Source organism: Impatiens glandulifera, chromosome 1 (assembly GCF_907164915.1).
Source record: "Impatiens glandulifera chromosome 1, dImpGla2.1, whole genome shotgun sequence".
Taxonomy (NCBI): domain Eukaryota; kingdom Viridiplantae; phylum Streptophyta; class Magnoliopsida; order Ericales; family Balsaminaceae; genus Impatiens; species Impatiens glandulifera.
Genome location: NC_061862.1, coordinates 24,089,828 through 24,116,609, shown reverse-complemented (window position 1 = coordinate 24,116,609; position 26,782 = coordinate 24,089,828). Strand labels below are relative to the sequence as shown.

General features: G+C 21.5%; 2 protein-coding genes across 3 annotated transcripts; one reads left to right on the top strand and one right to left on the bottom strand.

Moving 5' to 3' along the window:
• The first annotated feature begins 10,551 nt into the window (after positions 1-10,551).
• Positions 10,552-11,619, top strand: LOC124922724. 2 transcript variants are annotated; one of them, XM_047463440.1, is made up of 4 exons: positions 10,552-10,794; positions 10,879-10,996; positions 11,111-11,219; positions 11,311-11,619. In XM_047463440.1, the coding sequence occupies exons 1-3, from the start codon at positions 10,787-10,789 to the stop codon at positions 11,150-11,152; spliced, it is 168 nt and encodes a 55-aa protein (XP_047319396.1). In that variant the 5' UTR covers positions 10,552-10,786; the 3' UTR covers positions 11,153-11,219; positions 11,311-11,619. The 2 variants fall into 2 exon arrangements, with proteins under 2 accessions (XP_047319396.1, XP_047319395.1); XM_047463439.1 differs by having other exon boundaries at positions 11,288-11,619.
• Positions 11,620-17,724: 6,105 nt separating this feature from the next.
• On the bottom strand, positions 17,725-26,485 carry LOC124921307 (transcription factor MYB64-like). Its single transcript, XM_047461947.1, has 5 exons — positions 26,411-26,485; positions 23,221-23,366; positions 23,013-23,139; positions 21,741-22,245; positions 17,725-17,909 (listed from the first exon to the last, which is right to left on the bottom strand). Exons 1-5 carry the CDS (start codon positions 26,483-26,485, stop codon positions 17,725-17,727), a joined length of 1,038 nt encoding a protein of 345 aa, XP_047317903.1.
• Positions 26,486-26,782: the final 297 nt, after the last annotated feature.

The window sequence follows — 26,782 nt, the reverse complement described above, 5'->3', positions numbered from 1 at the left end:
ATATATATATATAAATCAATAATAAAATTTTAATTATATCTTTTATTTTAGGATTAAAAGATTAATGTTAATGATTTAAATTAATTAATAATTGGATTTAGGCTAATATTTGAAATTTGGTCAAATAAATCTTAAAAATTTATTATTTAATTTAACTAATATGACACATTACAAATTTCAAATTCAAGAAGAATGATTTGACTTACGGTATAATTTTATTTTTTATTATAAAATAAATTTCATGTCTCTTTAGAAAAATATATATTATTGATTTGGGTTATACAATAATATGACATTTAAATTTAAAATAATGATATTATTGTTCATTATTTGGATTGTATTGATTATACAAATAATCACCAGAGTGACAATGTTTGTTGAAATTAATTCAAGACAATTTTGAATGGTAGTATTGTATAATTTATGTGATTATATTATTTGGCTCAAAGGCTAATAATTAATTGACAGAATTGCATTAATATTTGTGATGGTAAATATGTAATAATTATAAAGTCTTATTTATGTGAATAATTAATCCATCCAAAGATAGATTGATTATTTGACATGTCTTATTATTAATGTTTGATCATTACACCAAAATACTATTAGCAATTAATATTATTGTCCAAAGACTTGATATTATTGTTGCATTAAGTATTTTGAGATGAGATAAATCATATTTGAATTTAGTTGTTACTTAAGTTTATAAATGTGAGCAACTAATTTATTGAATATCCTAAATAATTAAGGGCTATAATTTTTTTATGATGTCAAGTTAAAAATATTTTTTTTTTTTAGACGAGACTGCAATATTTGTTTTGAGGATATTGAGTTTGAAGGGAGAAATGATTTTGTCTTTAAAATGATTTAGATCAATAATTTCTATTGTGGAATATTTGATTTATATCTCAAGTGTTTTTGACATTGATAAGGATTTTATTGATATTATGATAATGTTAAAAAATCAAGAGTAACAAGACAATATTGATCAAATTTATTAAGTACAAACTCAACAACCTCAAAATCAAGTGTCTTTATGACAATCCAGTTTAATTGAATTACTCTTTAAGGACAATTTATGGTACTCGTTGCATATTTTGATATGGAGGTTCACCATAATAGATGTTAAGGGGTTTTTCAATAGAGACATTGAAAAACAATTTGGTGCAATGAGAAAACTTTGGGTCTAGAGACCAAATTAATATAGTTTGCAAATTAAAAAAATTCATATATAGACTTAAAGAAGCGTCTCGTTAGTGATACCATAAATTCCACAAAATAACAATTCTCTCTTTTGGTTTTGAGGTGAATTTAATTGATTATTTGTGTATCACAAGTTTAGTGGGAGTAAACGTCTATTTATGGATTTATATATGGGTGACATTTTGTTTGTCACAAAATTTGTTTGACATTAAGTAGACAATATTTATGAGATATTTGAAAAGAATTAAGAATTAAATGCTCACATATAGGAAGTCGGAAAGTCTTGAGATCATTGAGTATTCTGACTTCGATCTTACGGGATATCAAAACAGTATGAAATTCAATTCGAGTTATATTTTTCGCTAGCTGGTTTTGTCGTTTTTTGAAGAAATGTCAAACAAACACTTATGACGTCATCCACTATTGCAGCGAAATATATGACATGTTACTAGGCATCAAATTAAGTGATTTTGATATCAAGTTTATTTTATGAAAGATATGATACAAAATGGATAGATTTATATAAAATATATATGTACAAACTCTATGGTTATGAACCTCATGGAAATAAGTTTATCATCTAATGTATTTCATGAGGATATTGCTCGTATGAGTGTAATAGAGATCAACGATCTCTAACTTCAGTGGGAGTTTGTAATTTTGACATCTTCCAGTTTAATTATTTTATAGATATTTATAAAGTTTTTATTCTAATCAGAACTTAAGTATTATTTAGTTCATTACACTTTGTATAATTATGTTTAAAGTATGATCTCACTAAAGTTAAGTAGGACCAGTTGAAAATTGACATGAAAAGAGCACCTTGCATGGAATTTTCATTCCTCACATTCATGATATGATTTGTCAATTAATTGTATTGATTTATGTGATCATTGTTGGGTATAGTTGTGCTTAAATACAACGATGAGCTCTTTGGTCCTATATTAATATGTTTAATTGATAAAATTGTTTATACAACATATGATTGAGATGACATAAAACTTCAGGCGCATTATGGTTGATACATTTATTTTTGTACATACATGACCCAATGGGAGATTGTTGGAATTTTTAGGGTCACTTGTATAATAAATAATTGTGCATATGTCATATTTAATATAAGTCAAAATAATGTGATCTAATATGAAATTAAGTTTATGACTTATGGGTGTATTTGTCATGAATATAAAGTGAGGATACCTAAGTGACATTTCTAATTTTATGAAGGGGCTAAATTAGAAATTGTCAAACCATAATAACTAACTTATTGTTGGTTATATGTAACGATAATGGTCCCCATTTGATGTAACGTTAATTCTCCTTTGCGTCCCCATCAACAGAGAGAGAAAACTATTGACTTACTAATCAAATGAAAGAATCATTCTACCTAAAGAAAGTCTAAAGAAAGATTAAAGACTTTTTCTATTACAAGGAAAGAAAATTCATGTAATTTATTAAGTTACGCTTACGTCGCATTCAAATTTTAATTTATCACACATTAAATTAGTATCTAATTAGGATAATTCTAACATCATCGGAATAGTTCTTCACGTCTTATCAGGTAAAAATCCCATATCAGATCTGTTTCTTTTCACTTTTTTGAAAAATTTGAAAGATTAACTCTTGAACTCTGATTTCTTTTTTCTTTCGGTTCTCAAGACTAGTAAAAAATAAAATACACTTTTATTTCTATTTGATTATTATATATAATTGTTTAACACTTACACATATATTTTTTAATTGCAGGATATTTTTAGTTTGATATATAGCCGTTATAAGTTAAAGTTTACAACTTCAAGTAAGTTTTGTTTTAAGATTTAAATTTGCTTGTTAAAATTTAATCAAATATAAATTATGTACAAAATTTATTTTTATTTTAATTTTGTATTAAATTTATTAAAAGTTTATTTTACACCTTCTCTATTTAATCAAATAAATTTATATTTTAAATACATAAAATTTAAATCAAAACACTTACTTTAATTTATTTTAACAAATTAATAATTTTAAATTTAGAATTAAACTTATATTTAATTTTATATTTTTCATCAACCATATTTTTATAAAATTTAAATTTGTTTTAAATTTATTAAAATTATATATTTTTTTATTTATTGAAATAAAATTTAAATTTTGTTTTTAACTTATTTTCATTAAATTTTAATTTAAACTATTCTTTATAAAATTTTATTAAATTTTTTAATTATAAATTTTATACTTTATATTTAATTAATAATAATACATTTATATTTTTTATTTATTTTTAAAAATATATTTTATATAAAATTTTATTTAGGTTTTTACTTATAAATTTCTTATATTATAATTTTAAATTTTAAATTAAACTTATTTTATCAATAATTATAAACGACTTTTATATCTGTTTTATAATTTAATTTTTAATTATATTTATTAAAAACAGATTTGTATTAAATTTTATTTAATTTTTTACTTATTTATTTTTTATATTATAATTTAAAATTTAAATTAAATTTATATTTCATCATTAATTATATTTATAAACACATTTTTTTCTTAAAAAATATTTATATTTAATTTTCTATTTATTTCTTATATTAAAAAATTATTTACTTTTAAATATTCTAATGATATTTATAAATAATTTTAAACTTTAAATAAATCTTTTATTTATAATTTATATTAAGTTAATTAAAATTACATTAAATTTTATTTATTATTTTACCAATATATTTTTTCTATTAAAATTATTATTTATTTTTTAAATCTTTTTAAATTATATTATATTTTTATATTTATTCAAACAAAATTTAAATTTAAATTTTATATTTAACTTATTTTAATTAAATTTTAATTTAAACTATTCTTACAGTATAAAATTTTTTAATTATATATTTTATACATTATATTTTTAAATTTTGAATTAAATTTATATTTAATTAATAATATTTTTATATTTAGACTTATTAAATTGTATTGTTTTATTTAATAAATTGTTATTTAATTTTAAATTAATAATAAACAATTTTTTATTAAATTTTAGTTAAGTTTATTAAAAATATATTTTGTATTAAATTTTATTTAAATTAAACTTATGTTTTATCAATAATTATAAACTTTTTATAGTTATATTATAACTAAATTTTTTTATTTAATCAAATATAATTTAAATTTTAATTATATTTATTAAAAACAGATGTTATATTAAATTTTATATTTTTTTTTACTTATTTATTTCTTATATTATAATTTAAATTTTAAATTAAATTTATATTTCATCATTAATTATATTAATTATAAACACAATTTTATATTTTGATTTACACTTATTAAAATTAAATATTTTTTATTTAATCAAATATAATTAAATTTAAATTTTACATTAAAACTTATTTTCATTAAGTTTATTAAAAAATATTTATATTTAATCTTTTATTTATATATTTCTTATCTTAAAAATATTATTTACTTTTAAATATTCTAATTATATTTATAAATAATTTTATACTTTAAATTACTTTTATATTTTATTTTACGTTTTTTTATGAAATTTTATTTTTTATTAAGTTAATTAAAAGTACATTAAATTTTATTTATTATTTTACCAATGTATTTTTTCTATTAAAATTATTATTTATTTTTTAAATCTTTTTATAAATTTAATTTTAAATTTTGAATTAACTTATATTGAAATTATTCTTAAGAAATTTGCATTTTCAATAAATTTATAAATGTTTATTATTATTAGTTTATTATAATATTTATAAATAATATTAAATTTTGAATTAAACTTATATTATTATTAATTTATAAACAATATTTTATATTTTACATTAAATTTATTTTCATTAAATTTAAATTTATATTAAATTTATTAAAAACATAATTTTACATTAAAAGTTATATTTATCTTTAGTTTTTAAAAACAATTTTATATTTACTTTAAATTTATTAAAATTGTTATATTTTTATTTAATCAAATATAATTTAAATTTAAAATTTGTATTAATCTTATTAAAAATTTATTTATATTAAAATTTATTTATTTTTTATTCATATATTTCTGGTATTAAAAACATTATTTACTTCTAAATAATTTTATTATATTTATAATTTGGAATAAATCTTATATTTAATTAATTTTTAATTGAAACTATTCTATCGCTATAAAATTTTATTAAATTTTTTAATTTTATATTTTATAAAATACTTTTATATTTATACTTATTAAATTGTATTTTTTATTTAATAAAATGTAATTTAATTTTAAATTAACATTAAACAATATTTTATTAAATTTTAGTTAAGTTTATTAAATATATATTTTGTATTAAATTTTATTTAGTTTTTTATCTATAAATTTCTTATATTTTAATTTTAAATTTTAAATTAAACTTGTTGTTTTATCAATAATTATAAATAACTTTTATATTTGTATTATACCTAAATTTTTTTTGATTAATTAAATATAATTTAAATTTTAATTATATTTATTAAAAATTGTATTAAATTTTATTTAATTTTTACTTATTTATTTCTTATATTATAATTTAAATTTTAAATTAAATTTATATTTCATCATTAATTATATTAATTATAAACACATTTTTATATTTTCATTTACACTTATTAAAATTATATTTTTTATTTAATCAAATATAATTAAATTTAAATTTTATATTAAAATTTATTTTCATTAAGTTTATTAAAAAAATATTTATATTTAATTTTTTATTTATATTTATTATATTAAAAACATTATTTACTTTTAAATATTTTTATTATATTTATATTAATTCATACATTTTATTTATTTATTTTGCATTAACAATGTTTTTATAATATTTCAAATTATATTTATAAAAATTATATGTTTTTATATCTATTCAAATATAATGTTAATTTAAACTATTTTATTAAAAATATATTTTGTATTAAATTTTTTTATTTATATTTTTAAATTTTGAATTAAACTTATAATTTATCATTAATTATAAATACACTTTTATATTTTATATTATACTTATTAAAATTAAAATTGTATTTTTTATTTAATCATATATAATTTAAATTATATATTAAACTTATTTTCAATAAATATTTATTAAATTTATTAAACTTTATTTTGTTTTTAAATTTGTATTAATCTTATATTTGTCGAAAATATGTTCTATTTTATATTAATAGTATTTTTATAAAATTTTAATTTGTATTAAGTTTATTAAAATTAAAATTGCATTTTTTTTATAATCAACATAATTTAAATTTTGCATTAAAATTAATAAAAAAATTGCCATTAAATTTATTTTTATTAAATTTAAATTTATTAAAATCATATTATTGCATTATATTTATCCTTGATTTTTAAAAACACTCTTATATTTATATTAAATTTATTAAAATTACTGTTTTTCATTCAATTAAATATAATTTAAATTTTGTATTAAACGTATTAAAAACTTATTTATATTAAATTTTATTTAGTTTTTTATTCATATATTTCTTATATCAAAAACATTATTTATTATTAAATATTTTTATTATGTTTATAAATAATTCTTAATTTTGAATTAATCTTATATTTATATTAATTTATATATTATTTATATTTTTTTATATTGTGCATTAATAATATTTTTATACAATTTTAATTTTTATTATACTTATAAAAATTACATCTTTTTCTATCTATTCAAATATAATTTAAATTTTAAGTATTCTACTAAAATTATATTTTGTATTTAATTTATTTATTTACTTATATTTTATCATTAATTATAAATACACTATTATATTTTACATTATACTTATTAAAACTTTATTTTTTTATTTAATAAAATATAATTTAAATTTAAATTTTATATTAAATTTATTTTCAATAAATTTTAATTAAATTTATTAAAATTTTCTATTAAACCTTATTTTATTTTTTCCTTATATTAATTATATTAAGAATATTTTTTACTTACATTTTTTTAAAATTTTACATTAAACTTATATTTTAAACTTTGAATTAATCTCTTATATTTGTCATTAATTCATATATATTTGTCATTAATTCATAGAAAAATTATTATTATTTTTTTAAATTTTTATATAATAATAAATTTTAAATTTTGAATTAACTTATATTTCTTATTATATTAAAATTAAACTTATTAAATATCCTTATAATATATATTATTTTTTTTTTAAATTTATTATTTGCATTTAACATTTTTAACGTATTTTTGTTATATTTATCCTTAGTTTTTAAAAACACTTTTATATTTATATTTAAAAATTACTATTTTTCTATTAAATTTTATTTAGTTTTTTATTAATATATTTTATATAAAAAACATTATTTACTTTTAATTATTTTTATTTATGTTTATAAATAATTCTAAATTTTGAATTAACCTTATTTTTATATTAATTCATATATTTTTTATGTATATTCTTTTTATATTTTACATTAAAAAAATTTAAATTTGTCTTATAAAAATTTCAATTTGTATTATACTTATAAAAATTGATTATTTTTTCTCTTTATTCAAATATAATTTAAATTTAAATTTTAACTATTTTATTAAAATATATTTTGTATTAAATTTATTTATGTTTTTACTTGTATTCTTATTAAAATTGATTTTTTTTATTTAATCAAATATAATTTAAATTTAAATTTTATATCAAACATTTTTTATTAAATTTATTAAAATTATAGTTTGCATTAAATTATATTTAATTTTTTACTTATATATTTATTATATTAAATATATTAATTATATTTTAAATATTTCATATTTATAAATAATTTAAATTTTGAAATAAACTAATATTCATATTTAATTCATAAACATTTTTATATTTTGATTAAAGAATATTTCTTATTAAATTTAAATTTTCATAAAATTTATTAAAATTATATTTTTTCTATTTCATCAAATATAATTTAATCTTTAAAGTTATTTTCTTTAAATTTAAATTTTGCATTAAACTTATTAAAAACATATTTTAGATTAAATTTTATTTAAAGCTTAACTTATATATTTTTTAAATTAAGTGAATTATTTAATTTTTATATATATTCTTATAATATTTATAAATAATTAAAAATTTTGAATTAAACTTATATTTTTTTTATTAAGTTATAAACAAACTTTTATATTTTTGTAAGCTTTCATTAAATTTTTATTTTATTTAATTTAATATAATTTATTTTAAAATTTAGTATTAAACTTATTTTTATTAAATTTAAATTTGAATTAAACTTAGTAAAAACATAGTTTTCATTAAATTTTATGTAGTTTTATTACTTATATATTTCTTATAATAAAATTATTTTTTAACTATTTATTATTAATATATAAACACACTTTTATATTTTCATTAATCTTCTTAAAATTATATTTTTTTCTATTTAATCAAATATGATTTTTATTTTGTATTAGACTTATTTTAATTGAATATAAATTTACATTAAACTTATTCAAAAAATATTTTATCATTAATCTTAATTATAATTTTAAGATTGTGAATTAAATTTATATTTTATCATTAATTATAAAAACAATTTTATATTTTGTAATAAATTTATTAAAAGTACATTTAGCAAACTAATTAAACTTATTTTATTAAATTTAAATTTGCATTAAATTTATTAACAATTTAATTTAGCATTGATTTTATTTAGTTTTATATTTATATTCTTATAATGTTTATAAGTATTTCATTATTCATTTATAAATACACTTACTTAAACTTTGCATTATCTTTATAAAATTTAAATTTGTATTACACCTTTTAAAATTCTAATTTTTCTATTTAATCAAATAGAATTTGAATTTAAATTTTGCATTAAATTTATTTAGTTTTTACTTATATATTTTAAGAGTAATATTTATACGGCACTTTCTCTTTCGTACCTATCTCATTTGGAAAGAAAGAGAAAATATTTTTTTCTCTCTTATATTTTATTTAAGATATATTTTCTCTTTCTTTAAAAATGAGGTAGGTGTTGTATGAAGATGCTGTATAAGAGTGCTGTATATATCATTACTCATATTTTAAATTAAACATATCTATATATACATAATAATGATTAAATTTTATGTAAGTGAGAGTAAATAAATATTTGGGTCGGGTCGTGGGTTGAACATTAAATTATAAAATATGATATACAAAAGGCTTGAATTATAAATATAAATATGATATACAACCTTATAATATAAGTTTAACATTTAAACTAACTAAGCTAATAACACTTTATATTTTAAATTCAACTTAAAAAATTAATAAAACCAATCACATTTTTAACAACTAAAAAATAATATTTTAAATTTGTTTATATACTTTAATTATATATATATATTCTCATAATTATATATATATATATATATATATATATATATATATAACATTCCATATATATAATTGTTATTCATATCAATTATATATTCATACATAAAATTATAAAATGAAATCAATCATAAGTGTGTAATGGTTAAGTATTCATTATACACGTTGGTTGACGGAAGTGAGTTCGTAAGTGCGTGAGGTCCGAGAATAAGATTATTGTTTGTCGTAAGTGAGTTGATAAAGGTCGGTAAAGAGAAGATGGTTGGGTAATAGGGAATATGTTAGTTAACTAAAGTGAGTTGATAAATGTCAGTAAAGAAGAGATGGTTGAGTAATATGGAATATGTTGGTTAACTGAAGTAAGTGAGTTGATAAAGGTCGGTAAAGAGAACATGATTTTGTAATAAATAATATGTTGGTTGACAGAAGTGAGTTGATAAAGATCGATAAAATAGAGATGGTTGAATAATAAAAATGATTTATGAGATGGGTATATGATAATTTTGTTTATAACCATACAAATATATGGAAATTTCGTTAATATTATTTAACAATTGACATATTTTATCATATATAATTGGATTAATGGTCCACAATTTTCTACATATACTTTTTTTTGGCTTTATTCTTTTAACTCGGAGTAAAGATATTCGATGCCAAATACAAGAGCTCAATGAACAATGTAATGGCGTAATTTAATGTGATTTGTAGTTATCTAAAAAAGAATTTTGTTACAAGTTCTACTTATAAGTTTGATTATCAGTTGATCATAACTCAATCAAAATAGTATCACACAATACTAGTTCTTGAAATCATCTTCTGACCAGAATATATTGCATCAATATCACCTGCCTTCTCATGTGAGAGTGACAAGTAACATTAGGGGACGGAGTTAGATCAACCAACCTGTTTAGGTTAAATGGCATTGTTGTTGATGGTTGAGTCTTGACAGTCCACAATAACAGTTTTGACGCTATGAATCAGAAAACTTTAAAGAGATTGGATAAATAATTGTAGGAGTCTGGTCTTCAGCTTGAAAGCCGAACTGCCAAATACAAGAGCTCAATAAAATTATGGTTTACTGATTCTGTTCATATTATTTAAAGGAATCTAGTTTGCCCAGGTCAGGTCAGGTCAGGTCAGTCAGGTATGCTTAATCCAACCCTTATGATGATTGTGTTCGTTATCCTGGAAGTTTTGCAGATACTTGTGCTTTGATAACTGAATTCAACGATACCTATCCAGAGCGGGTTTGCTTCAGATGAAGATGTAAGCAAAAACACAGAGAATCATTATACAATCAATAAATTGTAGTTTAAATATCCATTTTTGTTTAAATTTGTTGTTCCATAGATTGCAAGCTAATGCTGGGCCACTTACAAATTTTGAAGTGCTGGAATTTCTACGAGGTCGAGGAGCTGGAAAAGATCAAACACGGCTATTGTTATCAATAAAGCAATCAGAATTCAAGGTATTGTTTTTTGTCTCTGGTTGGTTATGCAGGAATAAAAGAAGAGGTTGATTATTAAATCTAAAGTTTACCTATAAAGAGAGAATTTTGTGTTACTATTTGGAACAAAGCCAGACTGGCTATGAGACCCTTTGGAGAAGAGCAAACCTTATATAACCTGACTAAGGCTGAGATTCTCAACATCCTCAACACTAGGTCTTCCTCTGTTGCTGAAATTAATCCGGTAACTTGGTTTCATTACACAACGTGAAAGTAGATATGTTTGTGCTATGATTGTTGATTGTTTATCAGATAATATATGATTGGGACCGAAGAAAGTTGGTCCTTGATGACTTGGTGGAGTTAGTGATAGAAGTATTGCCCGGTCCTCCTCCAACAGAGAAAGAATGAGGGTGAAGACGAGGTTGAAGACAAACAAAGTAATAGGGTAGGGTTTATATTTAAATCATTTGAATTCATATTAATACAGAGTTTTATTAGTACCGTTAGAAAATTGAGATGACTATTACTGGTATCAGAATAATCCCCAGCTTGATCCTTGATTAGATTAATCATTGATTCCTATTAGTGGGTGTTGCTGAAGGGTTCAATACTATTTGAGTAGTCATAACAAGATTTTAACACTCCTTTCTTACACTTATAAGCAAAGATGTTGCAAATCATATCAATATTTCCCTTATTTGGGTATAAGGGTATTTTGGTCCTATAATTTTTCCCGCCCAATGTTTGCCGTTCGATTTTGCTGGGTGGTCTTGGTGAAAATAATTTATTCTCATATTTATCTCTTTAAAGTCGTAACATTTTTCCCAAAATCTAATTCCCAAAATCTCAATTTCGAAAAAAAATTAGAATTTCTATCTCTCATAACATACTTCTTATATTAGTTTGACTTCTCATAAATCAAATTAGTTAAAATGATAAGAAAATTTTTACTCCTTTTTTAATTTTTCCTTTTTCAACTGTTTGTAATGATTCTATATATACATATTTTTTAGAAAATATTGATCAAACACATGATCCAATTTCATATAAACAAGTTGTTTTAAATTCAGATTGGGTTGAAGCAATGAATCTTGAACTAAATGTTTTAAATAAAAACAACACTTGGACATTTACACAATTACCGAAAGGTAAAAAGGCCATTGGATGTCGGTGGATTTTTAAAACAAAATTCCATACAGATGGTAGTATAGAAGACTGGTTGGTAGACTGCTTTATTTGAACTTCACAAGACTTGACATTGCATATTGTGTTCAATAATTAAGTCAGTTCATAAATAAACTTTTTAAATCTCATTTTAATACTTCTATACATGTGGTTAGATATTTGAAAGGAACTCCTTCTTTGGGGGTATTTTATTTTTTTAAAAATAATCTTAAGTTGTCTACTTTATGTGATAGTGATTGGGGATCTTGTTTGAATTCAAGGTAATCATTAACAGGTTATTGTGTGTACCTTGGAAATCCGCTAATTGCTTCAAAATGTTTCTCGTTTTTCTGTTGAAGTTGAATACCGTAATATGGCTTCAACGGTGTGTGAATTATAGTGGATAACATATTTGTTGTCAGATTTCAAAATTCTGATTGTCCTGTCAATTACACTTCATTGTGATAACAAAGCAATAATTCACATTACTAAATACCCGATTTTTCATGAGCGGACAAAACACATTGATATTGATTGTAATGTGGTAAGAAACAAATACAAGCTTGTTTTATTTCACTAACACGTGTATCATCTAGTATGCATATTGCAGATATCTTTACCAAATCATTTGAAACGAATCATTTTTCATCTTGAGGGGAGAATGTAGAAGAAATATCAAAACAATTCAATAATTAGTTATGAATTTGTTAAAGACTTAGTTATGAATATGTTAGATAGTTAAAGTAAATTGTTATAACTATTTATTTAGTTAATAACAGTTATAACTATATTTGTATTAATCTTTATTATTTATAAAGATTTAAGTATAATTAGTTGAAATATTTATTTATAATATAAGGTGAGAGTTTTTTTTTACCTATATTTGACTTTATGATATTATTAATATTGAATAAAATATCACAAATCTTTTTACGGGTTTTTCTCTCAATTTTGTGCTCTTCATTTTCTCTCAAGATTCATTCTACAAATTGTTCCTATCTCTTCTTGAATTGCACAATATTTGAGAAAGTCAAATGGGTTTAAAGAACCTTTTAAAACCATCTTTACGGGCAGCCAGTTGATAAAGATAGTGTGAAAACCCCATTTCTTTCGTTTTCCCACTGTCAAGATGTGAAATATGCAGAAACTTTGATCGTCGCAACCATGGTTTTTTGGTTGCTTCTCTCAAGCTAATCAAAACCTAGAAAATGAATCAAATTATACTGGGTTACAAGTGGAACCCGAAGACTCCGTGAAGTTTAAAGAATACTTGAGAAATTGAGAAGAATGCATACATGACATCTCTTAAAAGTTGTATTATTATTATTATTATTATTATTATTATTATTATTATTATTATTATTATTATTATTATTATTATTATTATAATTAGTTGCTTCAGATATATTTTTTATACAAATATATTATATGAAATGAAAATAATTATTTTAATTTAATTAGAAAATTTTAAAATAATTTCTCGTTATTAGAGATTGATTGACTGAAGTGTGTGGTCACGATATATATTAGAGATCAATTGTGATGGGTGGTTGATTTGTCGAGGATTAAGAGATGTCTGAAAGTGTGAGGTCACGAGATGGAGAGGTCAGTTGAGATTTTGGTGGTTGATTTGACAAGAAAATAAGAGACGTGTGAAAGTATGTTAGGTCACAATATTAGGAATGAGTGTTATCTATTGATAAAAAGAATATTGGTGATTAAATGTGTGACTGAGATTGTTGGTTGACCGAAGTGTGAAAGTGATGTCACAAGATAATTTGTGAATTAGATTGGTGGTTGATTTCTAAAGTGGGGGTAAAGATGTCGCGGTAATAACATGAGATGGTTGAGGTACAAAATATTCGAAGTGAGGTCGCGAGATTAGTACTGAGATGTTCATTGGAGAACAAAAAAATATTGGTGGTTAAATATATAAATGAATTTATTGGTTTATCAAAGAAGTGAGTGTAAAGAGATTATTGATATGATGATATTGTTGGTTTGCTAAAAATGATGGTAAAATATGTTAGTATTGTTGAGATGATTGAGTGTAGAAGTGAGGTCATAAGATTAATAATATGAGAGGTTATTAGGTAAGAAAATATATTGTTGGTTAACCGAGAAATGAGATTAAGAAGTCGAACAGGAAAAGAAATATATTAGTGCTGATGAACAAAATGTTAAATGAATGTCTTCTTATCAAATTTGTTATTTTTTTATGAATAACGAAAACAATAATAAATAGGAGATGAAAATATCACTAGGTTTTCACAACCATTGAAACACCAACATTTCGGACCATATATGTTGACGATAAAGAGGAATGAAAATGACGATGACAACCACAAATAGATGAATATTAATGCTAATAATTTATTAAAGTTTTTTATTACTAATTTTAATTCCTTTTAATTATATTCTTTAAAATAATTTATTGTTATTTTAAATAAATAAAAATTAATAAAAAGTGAAAACAAATATAATAAATATCTTAAAAAACACGTGTTTAATTACTAATTCTGAAATAAAAATATATATATTAATACTAACATTTATATATAATATTAGTTATATTCTTACTTTTTATATAAAATAATATATTATTACTAAAGTATCAATTTATATATATATATAAATATATATATATTAATAATTTATTATTTAAAAATTTATCACAAATGTTTATTTATTTATATTATATGTTATCTTTTTTATTTAATTTTAATTTTTTTTATAAATCTAATTAAATAAATACATAACTTGAAAATAATTAAAAAAAACTTTGATCTTTTATAATATTTTAAATTAAATAGTAAAATTATATACTACAATTGTTAAATATATTACAATAAATATTTATTCAAAATTTCTAATAAAATAATTTTAATAATTAAATTTAATTATTTATTAAATAATATATAATATTTTAATAAATTTTAAAATATATTTTATATTATTATATTTATATATAATAATAATTAAAATTAAATTAAATGTTTTGTTTAAATATTAATTTATTTAATTTAAATATTTATTATATAAAGTATATTATTAATTATATCTACAAATACAAATAAACATTATCGAAAGAATTTTTTAACTTATAAATTTATGTTGATTAATTATATAAAATTTAATTATAATAAAATTTATTTTAAATAATTACTAAAATATTAATAACTTTATAATATATTTTTAGATAATAATTTTATTTTAAATTTTGATAATAAGGTCAATTTTAATATATATATTTATATACATAATATATTATTAAAATATATAATCATTTTTTTAATATTATAAACTTATTCTAATAAATTTAAAACATTATTTAAAAATAAAATAAAAATATTATATAAAACCAATTCAATAATAATATAAATAATATATTATAAATAAAATTTTGTTTGAAATTTGTAATATTATTAACCATTTAAATATATATATTTTTTAATAAAAAAACATATAATTGTTTTTGTTATTTATTATATATTTTAATAACTGTTTTTGTTATTGTTATTTATTATATATTTTAATAATATATATTAAAATTATTAATCTCATAAAAAAATGTTTTCGTAACCTCGAAAAACTCGTGTTTCGAAAATATTCGAGATTTGAGAATTTTCAAGACCATTTAAAATTAATATTGAAAATAATTAATTTGAATTCAAATTTAAATAATTTTATAGATTTACAATTTGAATTTTTTTAAAATATGTTATTTAAATTAATTAAAAATAATTCATTTAAAAGATTACTAATTTTAAATATAGCCTTAAAAAAAATTATACGTGTACAAACGTATTTTTCACCAAAGTTTTTTTAAGTTCGTAGTTTAGTGATACTCGGGAAAGGACTTTCGCACTTCATCTTCCGTACTCGTTTAAAAAATGATATCTACTTTATAAAATCTTGGCTTTTGAAAATCGGTTGTATAGCGTGTTATTTTAACCAATTATTCTTTCGGTCCTAGACAAACAAATGTTTTTGCGTGTTTAAAAATTGTAACAACAATATTTAAAGAATGATACATGTTGCTGATGATGACTTAAAAGGAAAGTACCGAAAGAACATCTGTTTTAAAGGCATTAGAGTTTAAACATAAATCCCAACAAACCCTTATCAAAATATTTTTTACAGAAATATCCCAAAAATATTTTGAAATCATTTTCTATTTTTTAGAATATTTAGAAAATAATATGGGGTTAAAAAAAACTAAAATTTTAAATTTTAAAATTGGAACCAAATAGGCCTTAGGACCGGTGTCCTCGGTCTTGAGTTCGTTTCCATCGTTCGGGCTGAAAAATCCCTCGGTCCTAGGTTAGGTCTCCATCGGTCCTAGTTTAGGATACTCGGTCGGGGTGATAATGCCTCTCGGTCCTTTGTTAGAATTCTCGGTATGGTTCCAAAATTCTCGGTCGAAAGCCTCGGTCCTAGATGGAATTTTCTTAGTCGCACTTTTTAGTCCTGACTGAAAAGCCTCGGTCGAACATGTCGGTCTTGATTAAAAACCTCGGTCGGATCTGTCGGTCCTCAAGAACATCAAAATTGCAGGTTATGCATTTTTTATGGAGGCTTAGATTCTTTATCTAAGGGCCTGTGTAACTTCATAAAACTCCCACGAACATTAATAACATCATCCCAATGTATCATTTGACCTTGGAGATGTTCAATTTGTTTAAAACAGTTTGAAGGCCAAAAATCGGGTTTTGGTTTACAAAGTTTAATGATGTGTAGGAGTTTGGAAATAACTTCAATATACTTCATATGATTGATTGGTACCAAAACATGAACACTGACGGTTCATTTGGACAAATTCAAGAACTTAAAATTTTCATTTATTTTAAAAAGAAATTATTTTGATCAAACATAATCCAAATGAGTTCCCAACATTATTAGAAACATGTTGGGAAGCTTTCTAGGTTGCTGTTCTTGAGAATTATCTCAAGAATGTAAAACCCAATTTTTATATTTTTTTAATTCAAATTTGGGTATTTTTGAAGATCATTTGATCGATTCTAGCTTTCACAGAAATCTTGTAAATGATCCTAGGATCGTTTTTCAATTAAGAAATTCAACAACCAGACATTATACAACTTGTGAAAACTGAAATATAAAATTTCAATTTCAAATTGTAAGTTGGAATTAAAGGATGATTGGAAACTTATCAAGGATTGGAGAACACTTCTTAGACCTTAGGTAAGATTTTGGGATGCCTAGATCTGAGCTTTAAGTTGTTATACAGAATTTCGAAAAATCCAGAAAATTTGAGCTTCAATGGCGGATTTTTGAATTTTTTTTATTCAAAGCTTGAGAGTTGATATCTTGCCTTCGGAATGATCAAGGTAGCCTCCTAACTCCGTTGATCATCCAAGTGGGCTTGAATTAGTCAAACACTATTCATGGTGTTTTGGCTATTCTTCCAGACAATTGTTGATGCAAGAGATCATGTAGATCCTAGGCTTAGAGGAAATGATCACCGAAGTAGGGTGATTATTCATCCGAAGTTGCGACAAAGACGAAGATCCTAAGCGAAACGATGTCATTTTCGGGCGAAAACGCGGATGCGGAGCGTTTCGTCAGCGTGCGAGTGTTCCGTCCGCGTTGGAGGAGACATCGTTGAAGCGGCCGTTTGGTGATCCGTTGCTTCGTGCACACATATTCTTCTGCAATAGCGGGCGATGCAGGCTACTTCTGCGTTGGATGAGAATCCAGCGCTCATCCGAATGCTCTAGTTCTCCCGCTGCAGCGTTTATTCCTAATTCTGGCCACGCAAAATCACAAATTTTATTTTTAATTAAAACTTTAAGGTTTTATTTGAAATTGATTTTTCTTTTACCCTGTTGTCTTTATTTTTAAATCTTTAAAGTACATAAAATATTTAAAATAACTATGACAAATATTTTGCTAATTTTGTTTTTTTATATATTTTTTGGTTAAATAAATAATTTATTTGGGATAAAATGGATACAACATTTATCATAAATTATTTATTTTAATTACTTCAATTTTTCTAAACTTAATTTAAGATAAAATGAGTATAACATTTATCTTAAATTATTTTATTTGATTTCTTTGATCATTTCCTTTAATTAATTAATTAGTATTTACTTATCATAATAATTAATTTAATTAATTATTTAGTTAGATTTTGCATTTAAGTTAATTATTTTAATTTATTTATTCAAAAATAATTATTTTATTATAAATTTGGTAGGTAAATTTTAGTGTTTTTAGTGTTAAAATAAAATTATTATTTAAAAATATTTGATTCTAAATTATATTTATTTAGAAACTATTTTAATAATTATTCAAAATAAAATATATTATAAATAAAATTTTGTATATATATATATTAACACAAATTAATTTTATTAAATAATTCATAATTTTAAATATTTTATTATCTTTTATTTTATGACTAGTTAATATTAAATATAATGTGAATATGTGTAGTCTATGGTTTTGTTTAAATATTTTATTACTTTTATTTTATGACAAAATAATTAATATTAAATATAATGTGAATACTGTAGCATATTGTTTTGGTTTAAATATTTTAATACTTTTTATTTTATGACAAAATTAAGTAATATTAAATATTTTATTTTATTTTCTAATTAAGTTGATCTCTGCAATATATTCTTTAATTTTTATTATTCTTTAATTTAATAACTTATCTAATATAACAAGTGATTATAATTGTCAATAGTTGAGTTTTGAATAGTTGGTGATAGCAATATCAAACAACTATTATCTAAATAAATTTAGGAGACCTTACACAGTTGCACAAAAACTTTGATCCAAGCGTAGATCTATGCTAAACAGTCTTTGATAACGTAGAAATATTCACGATGATCCAAGTGTAATTCAAAATAACTAAAATACCCTAATGTACCGTTATTTTGTATGGTTTGAATTATAATTATTGATTTTTATTTTATTTTATGATAAATAAAAGAGAATAAATTATAAGAAAATATTAATTACAAAATAATATTTCATTTATATGTATATATATTAAATTAAAAAATATATACATATATATATTTTAAAATTAAATAATTATATATATATATATATAACAAATTATATATATATATAATGATAATAAATTTATATATAAATATATAATTTAAAATAATTTAAAATATTATATACTTGTATAATAATTTAATATTAAGAATTAAAGAATGTGAAAATGATAACCCTCTCATTTTTATCATGTAAAACACAAAATTGAAGATTGAAATTTTTTTCCCTCAATTTATTGTTCCTTTATATAATTATCTATAAATTATTAAATACAATATTTTTGTCTTACATGGCCAATGACGAGCTTACTAAATTTCTTTCCTATATTTACATGATTGTTCTGAATTGTCGAGTCGAGAGCTGTGATTAATTTGAATATATATGTGAGAGTAATGAATACTTGAGTCGGATTATGGATTGACCATAAACTTAAAACGGTTAAAAATAAAATTTAAAATATTATCGATAATTTTTTTCACAATTTTTTATATTATTACTCGTGTAAATACACCGACTATATGCTAGTTATTTCTTAAAGACTCTAATAAATCTATTTTGCAATAAGCTTCTTCATTTTTATATAAAAATAATAATGTCATCTGATTTTCAACTTTATCTTCTGTATTAAAATGTCGATTTGGTGTATACTTGTATATGAATTATCCTCTGAAAAGAACGGGTGTACGTAGTCGGATGTAGTTGCTACGAACTTCATCATTACCGTCATTTTATTTATCTCTTTTATCTCTTTTATGCATCATAGTGAGAAAATCAGAAAATCAATGTCAATAATTGATCACGGATTAATTGGTTGGATTTTTTTTATTGCATCCATCTCATTAGTCTCAAACCATACTTAGTTACATACGATACACACGGATAAGAATAAAAATAAAATAAATTAAAAATTATAATAATATTTATTCAATATTTAAAATTATTTAAATAAAAAATATAACGCTCTCATTCCACATTTTATTCACTTCGATAAAACAACTTATTTTCTCACATGTTTCATCACATGTTTTTTCCGAATGAATCTCTCATTTCGCTACTTTACACTTTCAGTTTGTCAAACAAATATTTGATTCATATTTTTTAATAATTAGCATCGTGACCTCACACTTTGGTCAATTAAATATTTGATTCATATTTCTTTAACCACTTTCAAATGATTCCGGTCTATTAATCCTTCGACAAATCACATCTCAATCACATTTGGTTAAAGGTTGTACTTGTTTTGTTATGTTGTAAGTTCGAAACCTACAAATAACATTTTTAAATTTACTTTTAACCGTTTTAAGTTTATGGGCGAATCAACCCACAATCCAACCCAAATATCCATTTACTCTAACATAAATATTCAAATTAACCACAGTTCTCGATCCGGCAATCCGGACACTTTAAAAATTAAGCATCATTATATATATATATATAGATTAGTTAGTTAAAAATTTGAACTTTTATTGTTAAAATGTCTCGCATTCATCAAATTTGTGTTGAATCTTAAATATAAAGTGTTGTTAGCCTAGTTGGTTAAAGGGTTGTACTTGTTTTTATTAGGTTGCAAGTTCGAAACCTACAAATAACATTTTTAAATTTATTTTTAACCGTTTTAAGTTTATGGGCGGGTCAACCCACAATCCGATCCAAGTATCCATTTACTCTCACATAAATATACAAATTAACCACAACTCTCGACCCCCGGCAATTCGGACACTTTAAAAATTAAGCATCATTATATATATATATATATATATTTTATTTTTATTTTGAATGAATTTGGAAACTCTCATTAATTTATTTGGTTTGAAATTTGAATAATATATTATTAATCTTTCATAATCTTGTTTCCGTTGAAAAGAAATGTTAAGAATATATATTATAAATATTATTAAATTAATTTATATATACAATATAATTTCTATAAATTAGACACAATTCTATATATCATTTAACATAATATTTTTTTCATTTTTTAAATTTCTATCAAATATTTTAATAGACATTTTTTTTTACATAATATGATTGTTTTATACTTATTTGTGTGAAATAATCTAATTACATGTTAATATATTGTTTAACAAAAACAAAATAAAAATATTTTTACAACCAGATTCCAAATCCCTTGCATTAGGATTTAGGTCTCTCCTATCCAACAAATCCTAAAATCCTAAAGAGACTAATACAGATGTATTTTTAAAGTATTGTCCAACCAACTATAAGCCATTACATCCATACATACATTTACACAATTATCACTGTATGTTAAAAAAAAAATATATAAAAAATTGAGGTGAAAAAAAACAAGAGAAAGTTAAAAAAAAAAATAGCACATAACAGCTCATTAACATTAAATAAAATAAACAAAGTACATATCCATACCCAATATTACTACAATCCATTCCAAATAACAATTCCTTAATAATTTAACCCAAATTGACCATATGTAACAAACATAATTAAACCCAAATTCTTTGTTTAGACAATAAATTGAAAACAACAAGTAACAAACTTAATTAAAATAAAATGTTAGGCGATAATGATCCATCAAAGAGACCTGCAAAATATTGATCCGGTGCTATATGAGTATTGATTGCGATGTTCGATTCTTGAGCTTTATGGGTCGCACAATTGACATTCTGATCACTTTTATTGTTGAAAAGATCGATCATAAAGTTCAGCTCGTCGTGATAAGTGTCCTTCGTCGTTAGCTCGAACAAATTTCCGTCATCATTTGGCGAATGAGTCAATACAATATCATCGGTCATAACTGAAGAGCCGACAAAGTTGGCATCAACAATTTTTGAACTCGTCGTAGCATTGTCAAGATTGTTATTCTTTATATAAACTTGGAGAATAGTTGCCTTTAGAGTTTGAACTTCTTGCGACGATTTTTTCATATTTCTTTTTGCATTTTGTTTTCTCTTCGCCGCGTTCCAATGATTTTTTATTGAGTTCTCTGTTCTTCCTGGGATTCGTTTGGCAATCTCCGCCCATCGATTGCCAATCTTCTTGTGAGCCTCTATTAACATAATTTCTTCTTCTTCATTCCAGCTATCTTTCTAAAAAAATATGGAAAGTTAAATTTAGTATACATTTGCAGACACAAACTAAAAGACGACAAATCATCTTTTGCTTATATGGTGAAAAAGCTATAATGAGTGATAAATTCAAAAATAAAATAAAAATAATAACAAAACATTTTTAAAAAAAGGTACGGTTACTTGTATAAATTAAATAAAAAATAATAATAATCACTAATACTAACAAAAAAACTGCATATTTTTCTTTCTTGATATAATTTATATATATATAATCATTTTAAATATAATGCAAAAAAAATACTTTTTAATGTATAATGTATAATATAATTCAAAATTAATCTTTATTTAATATGAGAATAAAAAATCTCAAATTAGATTTACACAATCGTACACGTCAAATACCTTTTTTTTACTCACATTTTCACGCGTCTTTACACAAAAATTATGTCATAAAAGTATGATGAAGATAAACAGTAGAAAAGACTTTCAATCCTTTTGCAAAATATATTAAAAGTAAAATACTTTTTATCGAATGATATTCCTAAGTTTGGTCTAGAAAATAAAACTAAATTTAATTTGCATTCATTAGGAAAATCTTAATTTAAAACAAAATCCAAGTTTTCTTAGATTAACTCTAAAAGATGATGATCATGAAAGGAGAAACTAGCAAAACTTTAAACAAATCAAATCCTGATAAATGAAATCTTAACTAAATTACCTTAAATCGATGTGAAAAAAAAAACCTTAAACAAATCAAATTCTAAAAACATACCACTTTAAATTACCTTAATATCAGGCTTCAAATGATTAAACCATCTCTCACGACACTGCTTCCCAGCCCTAGCAATCATATTCTCAGCAATTTTTGACCATTTTTTATCTTCATACTGTCGCACTAATTTCAAAAGTCTCCTGCAATAATAATTAATTAAATTCTAAAATCAACAAAAACAAATTCACAAATCAGATTCAAATTCAAATTCATGAATTAACCTGTCTTCTTCTTCCATCCATTGGCCTTTGATGAGTAAATTATTTTTCAATGCCTTACTTTTCTTCTTCGATTTGTTTTCTTGCTCATGATACATCAAATGCGATAGATCTGTGTTGTTAGAATAATCATCAACATCGAATATAGGCTACAATCCCAAGCCTAGATGAATTAGAAGGAAATAGCGAAATAGAAACATCATTAGAATTGTTATTTTCTTCCATCAAGAACCTCTCCATTTCTAATAATGATGAATTAAAACCATTAGAATGAGAACCAAAAATTTCACCAAAGTCCATCTTTTTGAATGAAAGAGAAGAAATTAAGAGACAAAGAGAAAGTGAAAGAAATACAAGAGGAGAGATGGTAATATATATTAAGCCTTCAGGGTATTGGCTAGGCTGTATGATTTGAGAGCCGTTGATCACAGTTTGATCCAAATGATGAGATTTGTCTATAAGTGTAACTTCCTGGCACACTTTATTATTAGTGAGTAAGAAGAGAGATTAGTTGTTTAATTATTTTTAGTGGCATAATTGTAATTTATGAAAAAAAATAAAAGGAAATATGTAATTAAGTAGTACTAAAAGCCTCACATTTTATTAAATGACTTGAAATTAATTATGTTAACTTTAATTAATATATAATTTTTTTCATTATGGTAACTATCCTTTGGGTAATTCCTCTACACCAACTCCTTCTACCAATCTCCTCCAACACCTAGTATACTCACACCACGTCACCTAAAAACATCTAAGCCATTGATTAATTAATTACTTCAAATTTGTAAATAATTTTAAAAATATTTTACTAATAAATTTTAGGTTATTAATTAATCAATGACTGAAATGAAAATACGACACGTGGCATAATAATACAAAGTAGATGAGCAATATTTTTATTGTGATAAATCTTTTTAATTTTATTATTTATGCCATTACTACTAGATTTTCACAATCTATTTTGAATCATTTTTTATTTCATATAGATAACTTTACTATTAGATTTTCACAATTCTCCTTTTAGTACTGTAATTGCATTTATTTATTGAATAATTGATATTTTGTTTTTATTCTTAAAGTAGATTGTTTTTATGAACTTTTAGACAAATGTAATTTTGCTTCTTCATTAAAAAATGGTGTTTTAATATTTTAATTTTATTAAGCCAACTCATTTTTGTGGGTTAGTATATAAATATTATCAAATTTACAGTGCTATGCAAATATTGATATTTCAAAAAAAAATCTATATATATTAAAAATGATAAAAAAATGATTTAGCTAAAAAAAGGAAGCATTACAGGAAAACAAATAATGTTACTTAATAAATTATCGAACTTATAATTACTCGAGAAAAACGATTAATTTCTGACGAAAATAATTTACCATTGTATATTCTTTTATTATAATTAAAATAAATAATTGCAAGAACGATGATTGGCGGATATTTTTTTGCGTGGTCAAGATGTAAATTTATTAGAAAAAAATACATTTCTTAAGGATTAAACTTTGTCAATATGTTTTTTTGTTTCTTGACAGATGTTTTTTTATTAATTTGTTTTATGAGTTAGTATTTATGTGACTTTTCCTTAGTTGTAAATTGGTATAAAAAAAATTTATATACTTTTAAAACAAAATTTATTTATATGTAATTTTTTTAATATTTATCATATTATAATTTATTTTATATTAGGTTAACGAGTCTGATTTTAAGTAAATTCTTAAATAAGTAAACTATTACGATTTTAAATTTATGATAATAAGATTTTAAATTTTTGATAATAAGATTTTATAATTTTATAAATAATTTCGATTTTACAATTTTATACGATTTCATTTAAAAAAAAATTATATTTAAAAATAAAAAATAAAGTTATTATTTATTTAAATTAATATAATTTATTTTATAATTATATTTTTTTATGATGATATTAAGTTATTATTATTTTTTAATTAATTTTATATTAATATATATATATATTTCAAATTGGATAAGTATAAAATACTTAATTATATATAAAATTAATAATATATAAATATTATTTTTTCAAATTAAATTCTTACGATTTCATTAAATTCTAAATTTTACGAGTTTACAACTGTTTAACGATTATATGTAAACTCTTGATTTTAACAACTTTGATCTCTTATATTTATGTTTATGATAAAATTTGATTTAAAAAAATAATTTAAAATATATTATGAAATTATTTTGTAGTGGGTTTAAAAAAAATAATAATGTTGTATTAATAATTGATACATTAAATTTCATATCTTATGTATCTTATGTCAAGTTTACAGACATATTATTATTATTATTATTATTATTATTATTATTATTATTATTATTATTATTATTATTATGATTAGAGAAAGAAGGCTTACAAATATAATAAGTAGCTATTTCTTTCTTTTTTATTTTACATCGTGTATATATATATATATATATATATATATATATATATATATATATATATATATATATATATATATATATATATATATATATATATATATATATATATATATATATATATATATGTGTGTACATACGTGTGTACATATGTGTGTGTACATACGTGTGTACACATACGTGTGTGTACATACGTGTGTGTACATACGTGTGTACATACGTGTGTGTACATACGTGTGTGTACATACGTGTGTACATACGTGTGTGTACATACGTGTGTACATACGTGTGTGTACATACGTGTGTGTACATACGTGTGTGTACATACGTATGTGTACATACGTATGTGTATATATGTATATGTATATGTATATATGTATATGTATGTATATGTATATATGTATATATATATATATATATAATATATATATAATATATATGTATATATATAATATATATATATATATAAAATATATATATATATATATATATATATATATAAAATATGTCTTATACCATCACTAGTAAAAAAAGAGTCTATAGCTATTGGTCTCCCAATCGCCCGTCATAAGCCTTGAAACTAATCGTCGTAGACATAAAGCGATTGGTTATAACACAATCGCCATCAATCGGTAGAGGTTTCCTAGCCATTGTCATAATTCGTAGCGGCGATTGGTATTATACCAATCGCTATAATCTAATGGCGATTGAATGTAAACCACTAGCAATTAAGCTATAGTCATTGGCGATTGGTAGAAGACCAATCGCGACCTCCATTACCTTCTGGCGATTGGTAGAAGACCAATCGCGACCTCCATCACCTTCTGGCGATTGGTAGAAGATCAATCGCAACATCCTATATAAATAATAATATTACATTTAATAATAATACAAATACCTTTAAAATCAAAAATATAACTACTAACCTAACCGTACCATACAATTGAACCAATATATTAACCAAAATCATCATAACCAATATTAACCAAAATCATAATATTACCAAAATCATAACAAAAGAAGTTTCTTAACACCAACATTTAAAATCAAAGTAGTATTACTACACCAACATTAACTAACACAAATTCTTACTTAATTCGCGTCTTCCCCAGAATTATCGTCGTCTTGTTGCGCTGGTGGAATTGCGGTTGA

Excerpts from the sequence above, each read along its gene's own strand:
- LOC124922724 (XM_047463440.1), top strand. Across the intron at positions 10,997-11,110 it reads TAAAGCAATCAGAATTCAAG|ACTGGCTATGAGACCCTTTG; the intron begins GTATTGTTTTTT and ends GAACAAAGCCAG.
- LOC124921307 (XM_047461947.1), bottom strand. The coding sequence starts at position 26,485 with ATGTTGCGATTGATCTTCTACCAATCGCCAGAAGGTGATGGAGGTCGC. Across the intron at positions 23,367-26,410 it reads CTTCTACCAATCGCCAGAAG|CCTATATTCGATGTTGATGA; the intron begins GTAATGGAGGTC and ends TTGGGATTGTAG. Across the intron at positions 22,246-23,012 it reads ATTTGAAGCCTGATATTAAG|AAAGATAGCTGGAATGAAGA; the intron begins GTAATTTAAAGT and ends ATATTTTTTTAG.